This window comes from Diplodia seriata, assembly GCF_021436955.1.
Source record: "Diplodia seriata strain FDS-637 chromosome Unknown scaffold_4, whole genome shotgun sequence".
NCBI lineage: Eukaryota > Fungi > Ascomycota > Dothideomycetes > Botryosphaeriales > Botryosphaeriaceae > Diplodia > Diplodia seriata.
This window is the reverse complement of record NW_027117311.1, coordinates 2,083,612-2,104,700: the sequence shown is the minus strand read 5'-3', so window position 1 is coordinate 2,104,700 and position 21,089 is coordinate 2,083,612. Positions and strand designations below refer to the sequence as shown.

The 21,089-nt window shown below is 58.2% G+C and overlaps 6 protein-coding genes and 1 non-coding gene across 7 annotated transcripts; 4 read left to right on the top strand and 3 right to left on the bottom strand.

The window, feature by feature from the left end:
* Window positions 1-1,224: 1,224 nt before the first annotated feature.
* On the top strand, window positions 1,225-3,025 carry SLS55_004502 (uncharacterized protein; the record flags this gene model as incomplete). Its single annotated transcript, XM_066775958.1, has 3 exons — window positions 1,225-2,333; window positions 2,394-2,755; window positions 2,808-3,025. 3 exons carry the CDS (start codon window positions 1,225-1,227, stop codon window positions 3,023-3,025), a joined length of 1,689 nt encoding a protein of 562 aa, XP_066633839.1.
* A 3,983-nt stretch (window positions 3,026-7,008) lies between these two features.
* On the top strand, window positions 7,009-9,116 carry SLS55_004501 (uncharacterized protein; the record flags this gene model as incomplete). Its single annotated transcript, XM_066775957.1, has 2 exons — window positions 7,009-8,140; window positions 8,203-9,116. 2 exons carry the CDS (start codon window positions 7,009-7,011, stop codon window positions 9,114-9,116), a joined length of 2,046 nt encoding a protein of 681 aa, XP_066633838.1.
* A 2,855-nt stretch (window positions 9,117-11,971) lies between these two features.
* On the top strand, window positions 11,972-12,825 carry SLS55_004500 (uncharacterized protein; the record flags this gene model as incomplete). Its single annotated transcript, XM_066775956.1, has 2 exons — window positions 11,972-11,989; window positions 12,295-12,825. The coding sequence occupies 2 exons, from the start codon at window positions 11,972-11,974 to the stop codon at window positions 12,823-12,825; spliced, it is 549 nt and encodes a 182-aa protein (XP_066633837.1).
* Window positions 12,826-13,154: 329 nt separating this feature from the next.
* Window positions 13,155-14,270, bottom strand: RAD10 (ssDNA endonuclease and repair protein rad10; the record flags this gene model as incomplete). The annotated part of the gene is made up of 1 exon (XM_066775955.1): window positions 13,155-14,270. One exon carries the CDS (start codon window positions 14,268-14,270, stop codon window positions 13,155-13,157), a length of 1,116 nt encoding a protein of 371 aa, XP_066633836.1.
* A 1,113-nt stretch (window positions 14,271-15,383) lies between these two features.
* On the top strand, window positions 15,384-16,239 carry SLS55_004498 (uncharacterized protein; the record flags this gene model as incomplete). The annotated part of the gene is made up of 2 exons (XM_066775954.1): window positions 15,384-16,046; window positions 16,165-16,239. The coding sequence occupies 2 exons, from the start codon at window positions 15,384-15,386 to the stop codon at window positions 16,237-16,239; spliced, it is 738 nt and encodes a 245-aa protein (XP_066633835.1).
* A 1,447-nt stretch (window positions 16,240-17,686) lies between these two features.
* SLS55_004497 lies at window positions 17,687-17,814 on the bottom strand. The gene has a single exon. It is a non-coding gene; the product is annotated as a tRNA-Met (tRNA).
* Window positions 17,815-19,407: 1,593 nt separating this feature from the next.
* On the bottom strand, window positions 19,408-20,809 carry VMA5 (Vacuolar ATP synthase subunit C; the record flags this gene model as incomplete). The annotated part of the gene is made up of 5 exons (XM_066775953.1): window positions 19,408-19,605; window positions 19,662-20,154; window positions 20,217-20,308; window positions 20,366-20,460; window positions 20,509-20,809. 5 exons carry the CDS (start codon window positions 20,807-20,809, stop codon window positions 19,408-19,410), a joined length of 1,179 nt encoding a protein of 392 aa, XP_066633834.1.
* Between the last annotated feature and the right edge of the window lie 280 nt (window positions 20,810-21,089).

Below are 21,089 nucleotides of genomic sequence, written 5' to 3'. Positions count from 1 at the left end.
TGGCCAATCTGGGCCGCATGTCGATGACCACGCATGCAACACCAAATTTGCGCCGTCGATGGTTGCTGCACGCGTCTATACATACGAACGCGAACGCGTGGGTGGGCTGCGTTTTATTGCGAGCTGCCGCAACGTCGCATCCACAGAGTGGGTCGGCGCGGAGGCGGGTCGGCCTGAGCGCGAAAGCGGCATGGGAAGCGCCGTCTCTCCAGCTGGAGTCGACGATTGTGTGGGCAAAATCCGGAGCGCGAGTGGAGCCCCTCCATCATCCGCCCACGGCCAACACCTGGAACGCCGCGCAACGGGCCCGTGCCAAGCCCGTGAACGGTGGCGCTCGGGCCCGCCCAGACCCGCTCCCATTGGGCATTGCCGCGTTATCTCCCCGGCATTCTGTTCGCACTACGCAGTACTGTGTAGTTCCCGGTAGTGCCGGTCGCATGCAGGCGGCGGAGGCTGCTGATCGGGTGCAGGTGCTTTCGGCTTGGGCGCGGCTGATGGCTGACGGCAGGGGCGTCATGCGGCGCTGTGGCCCGTTCCCACCACTCCCACCACGGCCGCGCCGGCGAGTCTGTTGTCGCGCTTGCCACACCCACCCGACGCCTCGCTATCTCACTGCCGTGCGCACTCCGTCCAGGGAGGGGCCCCGCGTCCCCAGTGCGAAAATTCGCGCAGTCTTGGAGAAGCGGAGGCCTGCGGCGGTCAAGCGTTAGCACGGTTGGGGGCCCAAGGCGAATATCAGTCGACTGACGAAGCCGTCGGCGGCCGCGCATGCGGCGGGGGTCCCGGGCTGGAGCGGTCCGGCGGAGCTCGTGGTGCGATTGCGGTGCGGCGGCTCATCCAGGGCCAGGCGCTAGGCCAGCAGTCAAAACTGCATTGGTGCGTAAAATACCAGCTGCAGCCTCTTTGTCCCTGGTACTGCGGCCCAAATGCGCCTAGCCCGCAGAGCCCCGGGTGGGTCAAGCTTTGCGGCGACGCGGCTCGACGCTTGTTACGGCTTGGTCAGATTTTCAACGCGCCGTATCGAGGCGGCGTTGATGCAACCTGCGCCGACTCTGCTACGTCATCGGGTAAGCCAGCAAGCTGGCTCCCATGGCTAGGTCATACCCCATGAACCGCCAGTGCGGGTCTTCCGCCCAACGCGCTTGGCCACGGCTGCCTTTTAAGGCTCGGCTCCCCCAGCTTTTCTCCTCTTCTGCCACCGCCTTCTGCCCTCACTCTTCCACCATGGCTCCCTCATCGTCAGACGAGTTGAACAGCATCCAGCATGGCAGCGTCGTCTCCAAGGCGCCTTCCAAGCTGTCCGACACCAAGCTGTCCGACACCTCCAGCAACGAGCGTCATGAGGTCCTGAGCGAGAAGCCGGCCGAGGCCAAGGCCTACCGCGACCAGCAGGCCATCAACGACCGCGTGCCTACCATCACCGAGGACGACCCCGAGGTCTATGCCCACCTGGGCTTCTGCTACCCTACCTGGTACAAGTGGTACATCCTCTCCGTCATCTTCGTCATCCAGTGTTCCATGAACTTCAACGCCAGCATCTACGCCAACGGCATCTCCGGCCTCGAGGAGCAATTCGGTATCAGCGCTCAGGCCGCTCGTTGCGGCCAGCTAATCTTCCTTGTCGCTTATGCGTTCGGCTGCGAGCTTTGGGCTCCCTGGTCCGAGGAGTACGGCCGCCGACCCATCCTCCAGTGGTCTCTCGGCCTGGTCAACCTCTGGTCCATTCCTTGCGCCGTTGCCCCCAACTTTGGCACCATCATGGTCTGCCGCTTCCTCGGCGGTCTCTCGTCTGCCGGCGGTTCCGTCACTCTGGGCATGGTCGCTGACATGTGGCAACCTGACGAGCAGCACTTTGCTGTCGGCTATGTTGTCTTCTCTTCTGTCGGCGGCTCTGTCATCGGTCCCATCGTTGGAGGGTTCTGCGAGACGTACCTTAGCTGGCACTGGGTGTTCTGGCTCCAGCTGATTTTCGGCGGTGCAACCCAGCTTCTCCACTTCTTCACTGTCAAGGAGACCAGGTCCACCGTCCTTATGAGGCGCTACGCTGTGAAGCTTCGCAAGAACGGCAACGAGACCGCCTACACCGCAGATGAGCTTGAGAAGCTTCGTATCAAGGAGTCCGGGGTTTGGAACATTGACGGTCTGCCTCTGAAGGAGATCATGATCATCTGGACCCGCCCTTTCAAGATGTTCCTCACCGAGCCCATTGTCCTCTTCCTGTCTCTTCTCTCCGGTTTCAGTGATGCCCTGATCTTCACTTTCCTCGAGTCTTACTCGCCCGTGTTCAAACAGTGGGGCTTCAGCACCATTGCCATTGGTCTTGCCTTCCTCCCGTAAGTAATCTTGTCCCAGCCCAGTACGTTCGCCGACTGACATGTGGTGTCTTCATGTAGGCTTCTCATCGGCTACTTCATCGCGTGGTTCTCTTTCTTCCCGTGGTTCCTCAAGCAAAGAAAGATGATCAAGGCCGGCACCGATTATCCTGAATTCCGCCTAAAATGGCTTCTCTTCACGGCCCCTCTTGAGGCAATTGGTCTTATCGGCTTCGCCTGGAGCAGCATGGGTCCCGATTACAATCACTGGATTGTGCCTTTGTTCTTTTCAGCCTTCGTCGGTATCGCAAACTATGCCATCTACATGGCCACTATCGACTATATGGTCGCTGCATACGGTCCTTATGCGGCTTCGGCTACCGGTGGCAACGGCTTTGCTCGTGACTTCCTTGCTGGTATCGCCGCTCTCTACGCTACGCCTTGTAAGTGTTTCGATTGACTCCTCCCCTGGTCCAAGTGCTAACCTCGACTCAGTGTATACCAACATTGGCCCGAAACCGAAAAATCTTGCCTACGCCTCGACCATTCTTGCCTGTCTTGCCCTCTGTGTCACCATCCCCATCTACGTCTTCTACTGGAAGGGTCCGGCGATTCGTGCTCGCTCCAAGTTCGCCCAGGAAATTGGTGCCGAGAGGCAGGAGCATACCGGCAGGAGACAGGGATCGCACACTCCGAAGCCGGAGCACGCGTGAACGCAGGCTGGTTGATCCACAAACATATTCTACCTTTCTCTCGTCCGCTCCTGGATTTTCCCCAACACCTCAAGTCTGCAATACCCAGAAAGATATTTGCATTGGATAGACTCCTTTCACTTCGTACTGGACAAATGGGGAATGAGCGAGACTTTTCGTTTTCTTTATTTTTGGTCCATTCTTAATTTCCTTGTTGATCACAAGACATCAAGTCCCAAATTTATTACGACGTCATGAACACATCACGACGGGCGTTGCCGTTGTCTCATTGGGCGGGTTAGCCGTCTTGAACAAAGAGCACTCGAAAGAAAGCAAGACCTTTGTATCGTTTGCGAGAGTAGATTGTTGTACAGGGGGGTAATGTATACCCAGGGCAAGTTGTTGAACGGAGTACCATGGTGTGTCAGCAGCAGTGGAGTAAGACAAAGAAAAAAAAATCAAGTAAATTTTGAAGATCTGCAGATGCCTTTCATGTGTGCCCGCGGTAGTGGGATCTTGGTGTGGGATCGACGACTTTTGGCCGTTCGGGGTTGCAAGACGATCACACGATCCGAACTATTGCAGGGTTTGTAATTGTGGAGCAGGGTTGAATGGCGGGACTTGGATGTTCTCACCGTAGGGTTAGAATGTCCGCATAAACGCGTCGGTGGCTGGGATTTCGCCACTCCGCTTAGGTACTTGGGAGACTAAGGGCTAATCAAGATCAAGCCAACAGTCTGACCGCGGATACTTCAAGCTGTTGGGACAGCGCTAAATCTTCTTCATCTTGCTGGCCACGTTGTATTTATGGGCGAATATGGGTTGGTCTACGAAATAATGATTCTAGAGTAGCCTGTTCGTCTAGGCTCTTGGAAGCCCTCGATCACCAATGTTAATTTGTTGTAGGGGACTGAAGGGAACGGGGAGAGAGTCATGAATGAAGCACTCGATTTCTCCATAAAGTCTGACCAAACATAGCAGTATCCGAGGCCAGCTCGGTAACCAATCGAAATTCACTATGGCCACAGCTTCCAGAGCCTCCTTGGCTGCCCATACCATATGCGACTCCCATCTCCGACTCCCACCCCCTTCCGCTGATGGTTCGCGACCATTAGAAGATTTTATGCCCCATATCCGAAACGGCTTGGAGCTCAGAAGAGTCCTTTCCTCGTATCGACCCAAGTACTCCGGATGTTGCCCCAGATACGCTCTTGAAGTGAGAACAAAGAGTGAAAAAGAAAAAAAGAAAAAGACGATTTTTTCAATATCCAAGCTCCGCAATTTCACCACCATCCGTGTTTCCCCCTTTTCGCTTCATTAACTCCCAAAACGACAAACTCCAAATTGCAAAATCCCATTAATCCCGTTGTGGGAGAAAGTCAGCTGACCAGCTCAACGTCGTCCACCAGCACCGCCGACCCCCTTGCCGACAGCCATCCTCGCATTGGCCATACCCTCGGCGTTGCTGCTGTTGTTGTTGCTGCAGATGACGCACGCCTGGTCCATCTTGAGCGTCTGCCAGATCTCGCCGCCGGAGCAGGGGCGCTGCTTCAGGGCGGCGGGCGGGCAGTAGGCGGCGAAGACGGTGTGGGTGTGGCCGCAGATGTGGCTGTGGGCGTAGTAGCGGCACATGGTTCCCGGTTCTTCCTTTTCGCCTTGTCCTCTTGGTCTCTTCTTCCTCTCTCTCTCTCTTTCTTTCTTCCTCCCCTCTTTTTTTGACCGAATCACCTGGAGGGGCTGATGGCCACGGAACAGAAGGGACGCTCGGGTGCCTGAGAGCGGACCGTAGCTTCCCCGGAGAAAGCGGAGGGAGGGTAGGTGACTGCGGAAGGAGGGTTTCTCTGATATCCCCTCCCTAGTCAGAAGAAGGCCGAAGAGGTGACTGTGTCCTGAGGATTGACGGGCCAGGAGCCAAGGTTCTGGCTGAAATGGGGTGGGGCGTTGTAAGACGCTGGGACGTTGGAGTGGGATAGTGCGGTCGAAAGACCAATGAGAGGGCTGTGCTGGCGCTCGATACTAGAGGGTGATGGTGTTGATGACTGAGCCCTGCAGCTCCCGGGATATGGCCAGGAACTTGGTGGGGGTGCAGGTGTCAGCGAGGGGGAAAGTCCGAATGTGGCTGTGGAGCCGGAGGCGCGGCGAGTGGAAGTGATAGTGGAAAGCAATGCCAGGAAAGAGGGATTGGTTTGGAGAGAAAAGAGACGGAAGGGCTGATGCAGAGTCAGCATGAGACAGTGCATGGTCGGAGGCTTTTATGGGTGCGTGACAGGGTCAGCAATATGGAATTGGCGGTGCTGTTTTGCAGATGGGTCGACGGTCAGGAGGATTTGGCAGACGACGAGCGGTGCAGATGGGTATGCACATGGTGGCACTCAGGCAGGTTGTAGAGTAAGAGGCGTGACAGATTGCAGGCCGTTGACGGCGGGCCTACTGTCAGCACCTCAGCCTTACGGTAGGGCGTGCGGTGGACGGTAAGCGAGGCTGAAGCCTATCGGAGCAGACGCATGGCAGAGGTCCCAGGTGTTTGACAAAAATGCAGCAGCGGGCAAACACCGGGCCTGTTTGCCTGACAATTGTATGCGGGGGCGTGCAGCAGCCTCGCCTGCGGCCAGCAGCGGCGGCACGGCGGCACAGCGGGGGGCGGAGACGACGGGTCCGCGGGTGTTTTGCGCGCCGGCAACCCGACGGCAATATAGGCTGCGTCTGCGTCTGCGTCGGCGGTGGTGGTGATGGTGACGTCTGGTGTTGGCGCGGCCAATGGGCGGCCGCGTTCACCGCTCATTCTGCTCTTGTGCCACCCAGCCTCCCACGCCCACGCCCTGCAGCCTGGGTTCCTGCAAACACGATGATGCAGCAGCCGTCGGCAGCGCAGCGTCCCGCGCCTCGCATTTGATCGCAGCTCACCCGACCAGCGGCGGGCCCGTTCCACGGCGGCGGGCGGCACTGGCAGCGTTCCGGCGCCGCTGAGAGGCGCAGCGTGCGCTGGCCGGCCGGTGACGCAAGTCAGATCCCCATGATCCGCTGCATTATACAAGCCACAGTGCCAGTTGGCACCGACGCACCGTGGATCAGAGCGCGACGTCCATCATGCAGCCGGCTGCGAAGCTTTGGACACGTAGCCGTCAGCTGCACCTCGCCCCGGCCCTGCACAAGCGGCAGCCCTCATCATGGCCCATGGCCCCGACGGCAACGGCAGTTGCGTTGAGCTGGCCAACCCTCCCTCAGCCAGCGCATCCCGCCCGCTACAGTATAAGGCGAGCGAGCGGCTGTGCCTCGTCGCCGAGCAGTAAAACTCTGTCCGCCGCAGAGCACTGACCGTTGTTCACCGCCTGCCCGCGTATATACTCGCGCCTGCGCAATGGGACGCACTGGCACCGTCAATAAATCGTCCCACCTCCATATCCCCAGCCGCAGTGACGTCTTCAGTTGACGTGTGTCCCAGTATGCCGCCTTGGCCCGCACGGCCGCTGCCAAAGTTGATCCCTCGGCAGCCTTCTTTCCTTCTAGAACCCGTCTGATACCCCGGCTGCCATGTTCTTGTAGAGGTAAACCCAACCTCCGTTGATCTTCCGGACAGCGAGAGCTCGCCCTGACCGCTGGAAGCTTGGGCGAACTCCAGGGCTGACGTCCGGCAGTTGTTATAGTCCTTCGTCTCTTTCGCACCCCGATACCCGAGGCGGCTCGACTCCAGCGGCTGCACTCACCCGACCTTTTCCTGGCGGCTTTCTGTCTTTCCCAATCATCGGCTTGTGTTGCTTCGTCCAGCTGTCGTTACACCCGAACCACCTCCAACCGCCCACCGCTCTTATAATCTGCTGACGATTGCCCCCGCCCCGCCATTGGCCGCTGCTCCTGGCGCCATCTCGTTGTTTTTGCCCTATCCCCATCTGCATTGCGCGCTGCTCTGGCTGTGTGCCCCAGGTTGCTTCCGAGGTACGTGATCTCTGCCCGTCCCTGCCTTGTCGATTGGGCCTGGCAGTCACCCGCCTGCCCTCGACTCGACCATGGCCAGCTCGGACGTGGACCTGAAGCACCTTGGGCGGGTGTCGGTTGCGATAGAGCGCAAGAACCCCATCCTGGCTGCGGCACTGCGCCAGATTGAGGGCAATTCCATCATGCTGGCGCCGCGGCTGTACCGCGCGCGTAAGATGCGCAAGCTGGACACGTCGCGCGACACCAAGTCGCTGTCCAACTACCAGCACATCCTGTGGCTGGCGCGCGAGGGTCTTTCCGTGCTGGAGGTCGACGTGCTGCCCTACACCCAACACGGCCAGTACGGCGCCGAAGCCGCCGTGCTCACCTGCAAGCTGCGCGCCTCCTTCCTGCACATCTTCGCCCTCTTCCACAACCAACCGCCCGTCACGAAGAACGACTCCAGATCTTCCTCGTCCAGCTCTGCGCCTGCCGTCAATCCTCCCGCGCCTGCGGCCACCAACGGCAAGCCCCCCCGCCACTCCACCTCGCGCACAGCTAGCATCAGCGATCCTCACACCCCGCCCCGCGCAAACCAAAGCAAGCTCAAAGACAACGGCGGCCGCACCACCGGTCTCCGAGATCCCGTCGGCTCCATAACGTCCGACACTTCCTTCGTCACCAATCCCTACGCCGGTAACCTAGCCAAGCCATCCGCTGGCGCCGTCCAGCCGCCACAGCCTCCACCAGGCTTGCCAGGTCTGCCTTCAGCGCCCCGTCCTTCGGCCTTCATCCTCCCGCCCCTCAACTTCCTACCAATGGCTGAGGGCTACTTCATCAATGCCAGCCGCATTGCGGCCGCCTATCTTCCCGGCTCCCATCCTCTGCGCCTCTCCGTCGAGGTCGAGCACTGCGCCTTCGTTTGGGACTGCATGCACGACCACCAGTACGCCAGGCGTCTCGCACGCCACACCATCCGAGAGGTCTACCACGCCAAGGAGGGCATGGATGATGAGGACTTTGAAGACGCCGCCAAGATGGTCGATCATCTTGGCAAGGTCATGAAGCGCAAGAGTGTCGACACCACTCCGAAGATGGTCGGCACTGCTTCACCTCCCGGAGCGAAGGACAGCGGTCCCGTCACCAAGCAAGATTGGATGGACCGTGAAGCGCGTGCCGTGGGCGGTGGATTGCGCGGCGTTGCCCACGTCCAGAATCAGTTCGGTAAGTCTCAATTCCTACATCTTCCCCCGGCATTAGTGCCCATCGAATAAAGAAATCAACAGCCCGGATCAACGAGAGCCTCAACCCGTTCGAGATGACCGGTTCGCTTCAGGGCCTACCCGATCTCGCGCTAGCCGAAGATCTGCTCGAAGAGATGCACGGGTATGATGGCAACCAGGCACCGGCCGAGGACGATGGCGAGGACTGGAGCATGCAATACCACTCAAACAGCTTCAAAATGCGCAAGATTGGCGGCGCGGCCCGTCACTTCCCCGATGTGGTCGTCGATTACGAATTAATTCCAAGGTACGACATCTCCGTGGTCGCACAGCTCCTCCGAGCCGCCGCTCCCAGTGATGAGCGCTTCATCGCAGAACGCATCATCCTGCGGGGTGGAGGCCCTATCGACATTCCTGACGCTCCTGCCTCCCCGGCCATTCTCGCCGCCGTCCTCGCCGCCGCCCACCGCCCGCCTGGTGCCAGGGGAGAGGATGAGCTTCCCGAGTACGAATGGTCTCCACGGGTCCGGCGCCGCGGTGGAAAGCGGCTCAAGCCAGCTGCTTTCGCTGCCGATCTCAGGCTCAGGGCCGAGCTCTCCGCCGCGGCAGCCGGGGCTCCTCCAGGGGCTCCCAAGCCGGCGGCCGTCCAGCCTGTGGAGATCAGCTCCTACTCGGGGGCTCATCAGCTCTGCCTGGCAGAGTTGAAGGAAGAGGAGAGGAGGAAGGGGTGGGAGAAGGAGATGGACGAGATTGAGGCGGAGATCCGCCTGGAAATGGAGTTGCAGGAGATGGGTGTGTGGATGGAGGATTTGGTGGAGGTGGTGGGGACGGCGGAGGAGGAGGAGGACATGATGTTCCTCCGCCAGGAGATCGAGGCAGAGATGGCGGAGCAGGAAATGGATGCGGTGGAGATGAGGATGGTGGAGGCAGTGTGGAGGGATATTGGGGTGCTGAAGGCGCGCGGCGCCATGCCGTGACTTTTCAGCGCCCCCAGCACCAGCACGTTGTCGGAGTGAGCAGCATCAGCAACAGTGGCGTCAGCAACAGAAGTGGTGGTGTACGAGTCACCTGTACAGTGTCAGTCGAAATGGTCGCATACTGCTTGGACGTAGCTATCATGTGGTCTTTTTTAGAGCTAACTGCTCGTTTGCCTGCTTGTGTGCGGCTTGATTTTCAACATGTATAGCATCAAATGCAGCAATCCGCACGAAGAAGGGCTTTGAAATCAACAAAAGCCGGTGCCGTCGGAAGGGCTCAAGCGCTGACGTTGTCAAAGTAAATCTCAGGTGCGGCTATCGAGGACGACAGAGCTAGTTAGTCGACGCATCTGGGTCCAGGGCCAGGCAAGGATGAAGGATGTGCGCTGGGCGGGTTGGCCCCACCTGTCGATCGCATTGGTCCACACGAACGATCTACGATTGGCTGGCTAGTGCCGGACGGAGACAGGCCGCGGTGGCGCAGGTGCACCTGTAGTCAGCGCTGCTTACATAGCTGCTCGCTCAACTGCCGGTGACTCTGAACGCGCTTTCTACTCGCTATATCATCTTGCAAACGGCGCAGCCTCCCACTGGATCGTACTTTTCACCGTTCTCTCGGAATTCCTCGCGCGCCCACCACTTCAAAGGAAGCGTCGGTGCCACGGGCTTGACCTTCTCATCTGGCCCCGGTCGAGTGGCGCCGGTCTAAGTTTTCTGGAATCGTTCCGTGGGCAACAATAATAATGTCGGTTTCATGTTCTTGTTCAGCGTGTTGATCCTGCGCCACATCATCCGCCTCTCCGTCGATCGCGTTTCCTTTCTTCTGTCTGCTTCGGTGAGGTGTCGAGTGTCCGTAGGCGCGGCACGCTGCTGCAGGAACTGACAGGGGCCCACACCGAATCCACAGACGAGCGGGGAAGTGACTGGGAGCTGTGGGGCGCGCTGCCTCGCCAAGCCGCAGGCCGAAACCGACCACGGGACCGATTTCTCGCACCGGCCAAACCGGCACTACAACCCATCGCCACTGCTCCTACAGGGCTTCTGCTAACCTCACCTTTTCCGTCCATCGCCTGGTCTTCTGCTCTTTGTCATTCTGCTCAGCAAGGGAGAAGGAGAGGAACAGAAGAGTCCGCGGAACGGGGAATTGGCGTGTGGACTGAGAGAAGAGTGGGAAACTAAGGGCTGTGCTTGCGCGCCGAGCCCTGCAGGTCAGCGAGAACAGACGCGGACGCGGCGCGCCTTTTTCTACCGGCTCTGTTGTGCTCTGCACAGCCGCAGGAACATTCGACAACGACGAAACCGGACCCCTCCCCATTTCTTCTCGCACACCGAGCCCCGTCTTACACCATCTCCGATCCTTATCTCACACGCACGCTTCCGTCTCCTTTCCACCATTTCTTCCTTCCTTCCTTCCTTCCTTCCTCCCTTCCTTCTTCTGCTTCTTCTGCTTTTCGCGTGTGTTTGGCGCCATTTTCAACACTGCTTCTCGCGCCGGAGCCAACGGCTGTTCGTTGCGCTGCTGCCTGCTGTTCTCACTGCGGCGCAGCTCCTCGGCTTTGGTATCTCGACTTCGAAACCTGCAGCAGCTCTGGCATCGCCCTCATCTTGCGCCTCTGGACCGCCATCATTAAAGCAACAGTTTCCTCATTTGCCCAGAAAGTAAGAAAAGGAGGCGGCAGGGACGAAGATACCCCTCCCTGCCTTAGTTTACCGTCTTCTATTTCTTGGGGCCCAACCGCCCCCACCGGAACCCCGCGTTTGTGCTCGCTCGCAGGATTGCCGCCGCCGCCGAGAGGGCTTTGAAAGAAAAAACTACGCTTTTGGATGGATTCGAACGGGCAGAACGCCGCTAGCGTTCCGCAAACCCAACAGTCGACGCCGCCGCTGCCATTGGTGTCGGTGCCGAAGAGGCATGCGGCATGTGACGAATGCCGTGAGTGTTTTTTATTCTCCCTCCAGTCTTGTCCTTTTTTCCTCTCTTCTCTGCACCTTGTACATTAGGAAGTCGGAGGGCCAGGATCGGCGGAAATTTTGAGCTGCAAAAACGCCCACCGTTCTCTCCATCCGTCATCCTCGCAGACAAAAAGGAAGAAAGGCGCAGAACGAGATAGACCAGAGAAGGAATAAAAATGAAAATAAGAGAAACGGAATACATACATCTCTCGCTACTCCCAACTCCCAATTCCCACATCAACTCTTTCACTCAGAACGCACAATGGAACCAAATAGAAAAATTATATACCTAACGACCACAGGCCTCCGCAAACTAAAATGCTCCGGGAGCCGCCCAGCCTGCGACCGCTGCGCGCGCGAGAAGCTGCTGCCGTGCGTGTACTCGCTGCAGAAGCAGATGGGCCGGCCGAGGAAGAAGAGGCGGAGGAGTGTTGATGGGGAAGATGGGGGAACGACAATCGGTGACGCGGTGGCGGCGACATACGGGGTTGGCAATGGTGTGGGAAACGGTGTCGGCAATGGTGGGGTGATGATGACGAATGGGGGGCAAAGGCATGAGACTATTGGGTTGATGAGTGGTGCTGCCGCCGGTGGTATGGGTGCGAGCGTGGATATCGAGGACATGGGGTTTGGCGGCTTCGAAGGGTTTGCAATTGGCGGCATGGGCATTAATGGTGGCGGCTGCGAAAGAAGTGGACATGGAGACGGAGCAGGCTGTGCGCGTGCTACTACGAACGGCGGAGATGTGTTCGAGCTGGATCCGAATTTCAGCCTTGATTCGCTGTTGACCGGGGACTTGATGGACGTCCTGGGCGACGGGAGCGGTAGCAGCAGCGGTGGGTTTAATGGGCTGCACCATGGAGACAGGATTGCGAGTATCTCATCGCATTCGTCGTCGGGAAATGGGCACAGTTCACAGAGTAAGTTCCATCCAGCTAGGCTCTCGGAACCTCTTCTTTTAGCCGCAGATCTGATGGATTGACTGAAATTCACAGGCACATCGCCCGCTGCCCACAATCACGATCCCCCAATACAGCAACACCAACATCAACAACCCTTCCTCGCTCCTCCTCTCGGCCTCCCTTGCGCCTGCCTCTCCACCATCTACCTCAGCCTCTCCTCCCTCCACGCCATGTCCAGCCACGAGTTCCCCTTCAGCCTGCCACCGTTACGCTCCGCCCTCGCCACTGCAAACGCAGTTCTGCATTGCCCCACGTGCCCGCAGTCCATGGCGACGGCCACGCAGAACATCCACATGCTGATCTCGCTGCTCATGACCGTCATTGACGCCGTACACAGGCTACTACAGACCATCGACGCCGAGGCCGCGCGTGTTGACGCCACCGGCACGAGCAAGCCGTTCATGGTCGCCGATGCGTCTGCGCCGCACTACATGCACACCGGCACGCCCGATTGCCCGGTCAAGTTCGGCATGGAGCTGTCCGGCGCCGAGTGGCGCGAGCTGGCGCGCAAGGTCGTCAAGAGGCAGGTCGTTGGAAGCAACGGCGGCGGCGGCGCGACCGAGACCGAAAGGGAGCAGGAAATGGGGGCCGAGGATACGATCTACGGGATGTTGGCGGCGTTTGTGCGGAGGCAGAACAGGTGGCATGATGATCCGGCCATGATCGAGGTGCGGAGGAAGGCGATGGGGGACGGCGGTGCGTCCATCGAGAAGATGGAGGAATTGGGCCACGTGAGGTTGTGTGTGCAAAATGTGGAGAACGTGGTGGCGAGGATGAAGATGCTGGATATCTAAATGTCGAGTGATGGTAGTTATGAACGGCCTAGATGCTAGTATGCAGAGCAGACCTGCGTATGATCTCTACTCCATTCGTTTCGGGTTAATATCTCTACTGTAGCTGAACGTAGGGCGGAGTTTCAAAGATGATGCTGACTGGTGTATGTGCCAATCACTGTGCAGAACCGTTTGCGGTTGTGAGTCAATCGTTGACGAGCCGATGGAAGCATTGATCGTGGCGTGGACTTGCAGAGGGCCCGTTGATAGGTTCCGCGCACGGCTTCAAATCTCTCGACTGTGCTCTCGTAAGTGGCTGACTGAAACGTACGGGACTAAAAATGGCAGCCTCAGCCTCCCTGTCGGAACCTAGCTAATGCTGCTTGTATTCCTTCACTAAGGGGCTCATCAGCTGGGGCTTTCCGTTTGTTGGAGGAAGCGACTGTGTCGGCCGGTTCATTGGTGCCCGCAGTTGCAGGTTTGTTAGGCTTTGTGTGTGATCTGCTTGCCATGCCTGCCGCCTCCATTTCGCGCAGGGCCTCCTCTTCATCGTCACCGGGATCGTCGATAGGGATATCCTCGGCAACGCGCGTCGATGGCCTCTCCTCAGCGTCTTGGTTCCTGCTCGGCGCAGGGGCAGGCAGATCCTGATCTACAGGCACGGGCGCGCCCACGCCCAACCGCGCCGCGACCCGCGGATCTGGGGCATTGCGTCCGCTCGGCTGTGTAGCTTGGCGAGAGAAAGTGGATGGAAAAGCTTCGCTATCCTCGTGCGTCATGCCGCCCTTCTTTGAGGCCTGGGTCGCGCGGAAGGGTTCGCGCACGGTGCCGCACCACTTCTTGACTTTCTTCGCGCCCCATCCGGCTACCAGAGCGACCTCCTCGGGCTGCGCATTGATGGCGGTGCGTAGACTGCCGAAGTTGGACACCAGGCTGACCGCGTCGGTCTTGTTGATGCTGCGCGGCGTCGTGATGAAGTCGACCATCTTCTCGGAGTAATTGGACGCCTGCGGGGCGCGGATGCTGGTGGGGGCAGTGTTCTCGTACGTCTTGTAGAGCTCGAGGTAGCGGCCGGCTTCTTGGGCGCTCCAACAAAGGATGAGGGTGACATTGTTGATGAGCGATGTTTTGGACAGTTCTTTCAAGGCTTCCTCGTGGTTCTCGATGTCCACCATTGTGAGCAGGACCCGCAGGTTGTACTTGCCCGCCAGCGCCCGGATGCGGGAGTAGATGTACTCGGGATGGAGGCGGTGATATTTCAGCGACAGGAACAGGGCGCATGTTGTGGCGCCGAGCACGTAGTCGGCCGGAATGTCCGAGTACTCCCACGGCACGTTTCGGACGCTGTTGAGAATCGGATTGCCTTTCTGGCGCGGCGAGACCAGGATCGAGGCCGGGCCGCTGCGGGCAGGGAGAGCGACAGGCTTCGGCTGCTGGACCTTGGGCCTCTCGGTGGGCTCGGCCATGGCGGCTCAGAGTGGTGGTCGCCTGAGTCGCACGAGAAGCCGCAGCAACAGGTGCAAGTCGGAAGTTTGAAATGCAGTGACGTCTGCGACGGAAGTTTGCCCTGGCGATCGGCAGCGCGGCTTGGGCGGGTCGTGGCGCGCGCAGACAATAATGAGACAAGGCGGCAGCCGCTGAAGAGGCGCACGTGACGCCAGCCTGAATCCGAATCTCAGGCCCGCTCCGGTCCAGAGCAGCGCAACACCACAACCTCCCACCCCGACTCTGCCAACGCACCCCCTCAGCGACGCGCACCCCGACTGCCGCTCCCGCTGCCCTCGCCAGCCACGTCCACGCACTCCACCGTCCCCGACTGCCGCCCGCAAGCCGATGAATTAAGTGCTGCAGCCCCATCAGCCGTGACGTTGCGGCTCGCCGCCCTTCCTCGCCGCCGCTGTTCGCTCTTGCGCGCGCTCCACCCGCGCCCGCGCAACCGCCCGCCTCAGCCGCCCTGCGCCCTTCGCTCACATGTCGACCGACTCGCCTCAGAAGCGCCAGCGACAGACAGGATCCTACTCGCCCGCCTCTCCTCCGTACCACCTGGCTGCCAAGACGGCCGAACCCGCTAAGACGACCCTTCATCAGCAACCCGACACCCCGACCTCCCCACCGTACATGTCTTCCACCACCCCGACCCATTCTCATGCCTCGACTGCCTTGCTCTCCACTGCTTCAACCCAGGCCGTGACGCCGCCTTCGTCAGCCAATATGTCGCAGGCCTCGCTGCCGCCCAACACCAACTCCTTCCCCACGCCCGCTAGCAGCGCCGGCACCGCGTCGTTCGCCTTCAAGGGTGAGGACGGCGACGCGCGCATGACTGATGATCGTATGGAAGACGTCGCTCAGACGACGGCGCAGGACGTGGAGATGGGCAACGACGGCGACCACAGGCACACAGGTCACGACCGGACAGGCGCGGGCTCATCCGCGAGCGGTGTGGGCTCAGAACCCCGGCTGCAGCCCGGCTCTGGCCCATTCTACAAGCTCAGCGAGACTCGTAAGCTCCCCGAATGCGTGCATGTGTTGTGCTTTGCCAAGTAGTCTTTTGTTAACACTGGCTTAACATAGCGTACCCAATGTCGCGACCGCATGTTTCGCAGGACTTGGTAGCGCTGTACGGCCTTAACCGCATCACGCAGAGCGTTGCTCGCTTCGACCCCAAGACGGGCGAGAAGATCAATAAGCTGCGCAAATCGTACGAGAATCACGTCAAGGACTTCAAAATCTCTGGCGGCAAGAGCAGGCCCGAGACCGTCCCCAACCAGTTGATGAATTTGCTCCAGTTTCCCGACGAGGAGTACTATCTGCAGCGTGTGCGTGGCAATGAAATGGAGAACGCGCAACAGCGTATCCTGGCCAAGTTGAACGGAGGCACTTTGAAGATGAACCCTGGCAAGCTCTCAAAGGACGAGGACAACAAGTGGAAGACGAGGATCGGCACCGATGAGGTGCCCTCAGCGAAGCGTCCTGCTGCTGACATGCTGGACGGCCCGGGCAAGAAGCTCAAGCCCGGTCAGGGCATGCAGGGTCGAAACTCGGCAACGTCATCCCCGGCAATGCGCCCGTCCCCTGCCATGAAGGCAGCCATACGCCCGGATCGTGCGGGCAAGAAGCGCAGCTACCTGGATTCGAGTTTCAAAGGCTATGGCGAAGGTTTCGGCGACGACGATGGCGTCGGCGAGTCAACCGGCGGTGAGGACAATGGAAGGGGCGCCGGCGCCAAGAAGAAGCGCAGGAAGGTATGAGAAGCTTCTCGTTCCTTTTGCCATCGACGACGATTTCTTTGTCGACATTTCTTTGGACGCATTTTTCCACATCGATGCCCAGCAACCGACTGACCATTTCTGCGCTCAACAGGACTTTGCTGCCGGCAGTCCTCTCGGGTTCGACGAGCGCCGACACAATGTCGGAATGGTCGGCGTCCGCCACTAGTCGCGCTCTCCATTCGGCCGGAGATTGTCGGATTCCGACTCAATGAACGCACGCCGCCACTATCACCGCACCCGATGGTCCTCCGTGGCTGAGATGTCGTTGCGCGGGCCTTGGCTTGCAGCAGACGACGGCAGCAGCTCCCACGAGGGCTGAAGACGGCATCGTCAGCCACGCCTCCGTCTCCGTCGACAAACCCCCGGAGTATTGAACATGCGCCGACGGGGTTCACGGACCGAAATTCGTTCAACATGTTCAAAATTTTGCTATACCCGCTTTTCAGCGTGCTTTTTTTATTTCTTGCTTTTCCCTTGCGCAGTCGCATGCATTTAAAGTCCAGGAGCAGAGGATCAGTCCTGGGTTAGGGACAGGGCGTTTTAATGGTGCTCCCTACTTTTTCCACTCCGACGTCGGCCGCATGGCGATGATGGTATTAGTATTGTGTTTATTCCGGGTGGGGGATCTGGGCGCATTCTCTGCTTTGCTTTTTGCTTCCTGATCATTTGTTCGACAGGGCTTTCACCGGTTATCTATCACAAAGGCACGGCGAGAGCGTATGGACTGCGAAAACACGACACGATTTAGAACGGGCAGTTCGCTTGGCGATGGCGGCAAGACGCGGTGCGAGGTCTGGATTGGACCTCGACGTTGTTTGGGGTGGCAACCTCTTGGTTTCTTCTTTCCCCCTTTTTTGGTTTCCGTTGGGCTTCAAAGCGTGCGGTGGCTTCTCGGCTTGGTCTGGCCCGCCACATCTCCTGGCTTTCTTTGCTGCTCTTCGTCCTTTGTGCACGCATTGGCGCCGCTCGCTTTGACCGTGCTGGCTGCCGGGCTGCAAACTGGGGTAAAGATGGGGCGGCAGTAGGCTTTGCGCCTTGCCTGATCTGCCGCGCATGGATGCAAAGTCAATCAACTCATGCTGAAAATAAAAAAAATGGAAGGATCTTGAATAAGATGAAACGTGGTCCTGTTATGCTGAGTGATGTTTGACCATGTGGCCTGCGACCATATTGGTTTCACGGCTTCACACGCGCGGTGATCCTGCGTTCGAATCATTAAACGTGGGCGGCTATCTTGCGGCTATAACAAAGCTTTATTGAAACGCTCTGTGGACCACGAGCATAATCGGCTGGCGCGAGGGAGAACAGTGTCCACTGGTCTATGTTCCTTTGGGTCCAGGGGTCCTAACTCCTCTGGAGCAAACCCATGAATCCTTTCATTGCAGAGATTGTAGAAGTTTCATGCTCGACCGATCAGCGAAGTCTGGTGTCACATCGCAGACACCCACACCAACCCTCTTTTCAGGAAGTCGATTGTGTTTTCTCGAGTTCAACAATCGCAGGAGCCCGGTTCAGAAGGGCTACGGATCCGGTAAAAGGGTGCGCAAAAAGTGCGCGGGTCTCGGCTCGAACTCGCTCGGCAAAACAAAAAAATTTTGCACTTCAGTACATCTTAGCTGAAAGTGGTTTCGATCCACTGTCCTCCGGGTTATGAGCCCGGCGCTATTAAGGTCGTTAGAAGGTTGTTTGGATGTGTTATTCGAGTGGGAACTGCTTACCGCTTCCGCTGCGCCATTCAGCTTTTTTCATGACTCCGAAATTGCGCTACAACAATATATACAAAGACTCAGACCTCAAGAATTCTACCATGGTCACCCACAACACTTAACCAGACTACATGACCCAGTCTTCTAAATGCGTTGTCGCGAAAGATTGGGGTTCTTGAATCCGCGGTACAGACGCTTACGGCCGGACCATACTGTACCAAGGATCCGACGGCCGAAGATGAGATATCTCATTTTGACGGACGGGGGTGGGCATTCAGCGCCCTCTCACGGCCTTCCGAAAGAGGGGACATATGAATATAGCCATTCTCTATCTAACGCTGTCTAGACACCTTGAGCCTGTTCTTCCACACTTAAGCTATCCACGATTTCCAAGGCAACGTTCCACACGCTCTTCGGCATTCAGTGAGCAAACAACGGACCGCATCATAGCGAGCTACAGCCACGGCTTATTGCACTCTAATACGGAACACGGGCGCAATCATCATAGATGTCGAAGACTTCGGCCTTGGGCTTCAAAGCAAAAGCACACCCAAATGCTGCCGCGATGGCCACCAGGCGCCTTTTGAAGCTCCGCCCGGGCCTATGCAATAGGCCACACCACATGGCACCAACGTGCAGCGCAAGTATATCGTTGATATGAGCCCATGGAATTGTTAGGTAGTATGGATGAATGTCAGGCTCTATGTCTCTAATGAACGTTCTCCCTTTTCCGCTACGGATAATCGAGAGACGCAACATGTCTGCTGGTAATTTTTCCTGGCGCATAATAAAGTCTACTGGATATCGAGCGCGTATCTAAAAGTACGGCCGGGGTGCTGTCGACTCGACACAAATCCAGCAGAAGCTCCTCCGCCTGCGGAATGGCGATCATTGAGAGCATTTGTAACTGCTCATGCGCGCAGACAGCCCACACACTCCTCCAGCTGCTCATTCTTCCTCCTACCCATAAACACCAGAAGAATGGACATTAACACCTCCAGTGCCACAGAAACAGTAACAAGACGACCCAGGTGGCGAGGATCCAGCTGGCACATTGTGGTGAACCGGTTGTCCTGATGTTTGCGCCGCTTCGCCGCCATTTTTGTGGGTGAGTCTTGGAGCTACCGCATCATCGGACCACCAGTCAAAAGATACATCTAACTTAAATGTATGACTGTCAATTAGGTTTTCGGATCCATGGGACTCGCTTGTAGGCTTGCCACGCTTTTAAAAGCAGACAATGTTTGGAGTGTTGCATTGCTCCACCATGTGATTCTTATTGGTATTCCCTACCCTATCCCGGTATACTTACTCCAGTATACTTGGGCCACTTGCCTTTTGGCATGGCACAACAAGGGAGAGAGAAAACAAAGCTAGTAGCTACTAGCTCGCGAGTATTCTTGTACCCGCGACATAGGTCCCACTAGCAGAATGCATCTCCAGACAACCGGTAGGCAATGGCCTCATTTCAACTGTGCTTTACTTGGACAAGTGTTACTGTATCGGTAGGTGTCGAACTGTCGAACCCTCAGGGTCCCACGCAAAGTCCCTTCGTGAACCAGCAATGCGATAGATTTATTAACAGAATGCTTTCTTTCATCGTGTATAAACGTACATGAACCCCATAACTATTGAATCTCGAATTCGTAGTAAACGTATGGCGTGTACTCGGACTCGCCATGGCCCGCTGCCTGCAGTTCGGCGTTGACGGCCGAGTCGTCCTTCTTGACACGGCCCTGCTTGTCCCTGCCAAAGGCGTTGCCGCCAAGATACGAGTAGTTTTCATCCAGGTTTGCCTTTGCCTTCTTGGCGAGCTTCTCGTTGGTCTGCTGGTGTGTTAGCCGGGAGGTTCCTCTAATGAGCCCGAACTGCAGTTACTGACCTGAACCAATCCGCATACGAACTCCAAAGGCAGGCCGTAGCGCAGGACAGTCTCGACGAAGACGCGCAGAGCAAGCACGTGGACCCAAATCATGGCACTTTCCGAGTAACCCGTGCGACCAAGGCGCAGAGCCTCACCCCACACCTTGCGCTCCTCCTTCTCCAGACGATCGACCTCACGAGCTTCCTCCTCCTTCGAGCCCTCCTTGTACTTGAAATCACGCGGAGTCCAGCGCTTCTCACGGCACTTGTGCACGAACTCTGCCGCGGTTTTCTTGAAAGAAACGACGGCGAACAGGGAGAACTCATCATCCTTGGCAACCTGGTTGGCGGACCGGGGGACGACCATGGGTGCGAGGGACTCGTAGGTCTTCAGGAAATCCTTCACCGAGGAGTTGGGTACGGCGATGAGGTGGGTCTCGAGGTACTCCGAGTCTTGGACGAGCACGTCCGGAGGGACGATCGAGGCAAGACTCTTGGTGGCGAGGTTGCCGCTGGGGTCAAGGCAGCACATCAGCATGGATGGATGTAGGGGGCCGGATACTGGGAGCCTCACGTCTGCCGCCTTTGGCTCGCAGCCAGGTTCGTTTTCACCTGGTTGTACTGGCTGAATTTACCCTTGACGTCGTTGTCGATTCCGGCAAGTTCCTACCGCACCGTCGTGAGCTTACGTGATGCGCTGTCGAAAGAGGTGCGCGGGCGTACCTTCTGCAGCGAGTCTATCAGGTCGGCGATGGACTTGTCGGCGCGGTACTTGACCTTATTCCACTGGAACGAACGCAGGTATTGCTCCACCGGCTCTACTGACAGTCAGCAGCCGCCCCTTGGAAATCACGTCATGCACGCACTGTCGTTGATGGTCTTCTGCTGAGCAATCTTCTCCTCATCGCCATCGAGGATGCCGCGCAACGAGTCTCCAACCTTGTTCACAACCTGCTCGCAAGCGTTGTTGAGCTTGGAGAGGTCGTCGGCCTGCTGCACGAGGGCATCGAGGGTGCCGATCTTGAAATCGGGGAGGTTGAAGGGATAGGTGGTGCCAACGTCGTTGGAGACGGTGGAGCGCAGCGCGGTGAGGGCCTCTTCACGGTCGTGGGACGGCGCTATCGAGGTGGGCAGCGACACCAGCACGTATTTGGAGAGCTTCGACATGGTGGCGGGGCAGAAGGGCGGCGGCGTGGGGTAGGGATGGCGGGCGGGCAGAAGGGCGGCAGCGGGGCAGACCGGGGCGATGCGGTCGTAATGGCGGCGGCGGTGGTGGTGTTGCAGCTCTCAGTAAACTACGTCTGGCAGCCCAAGAGCGGGCCAGAGCTCGGGGGAGCGCACGTTCGTCATGGGGTGCGTGCTGCAGGAAGCTCCCCGCCGCCCAGAGCTAGGCCTGCCACCATCGGGAACTGCGACTGCTACCCGGCTCTCTTTCTTTGCACTCAAA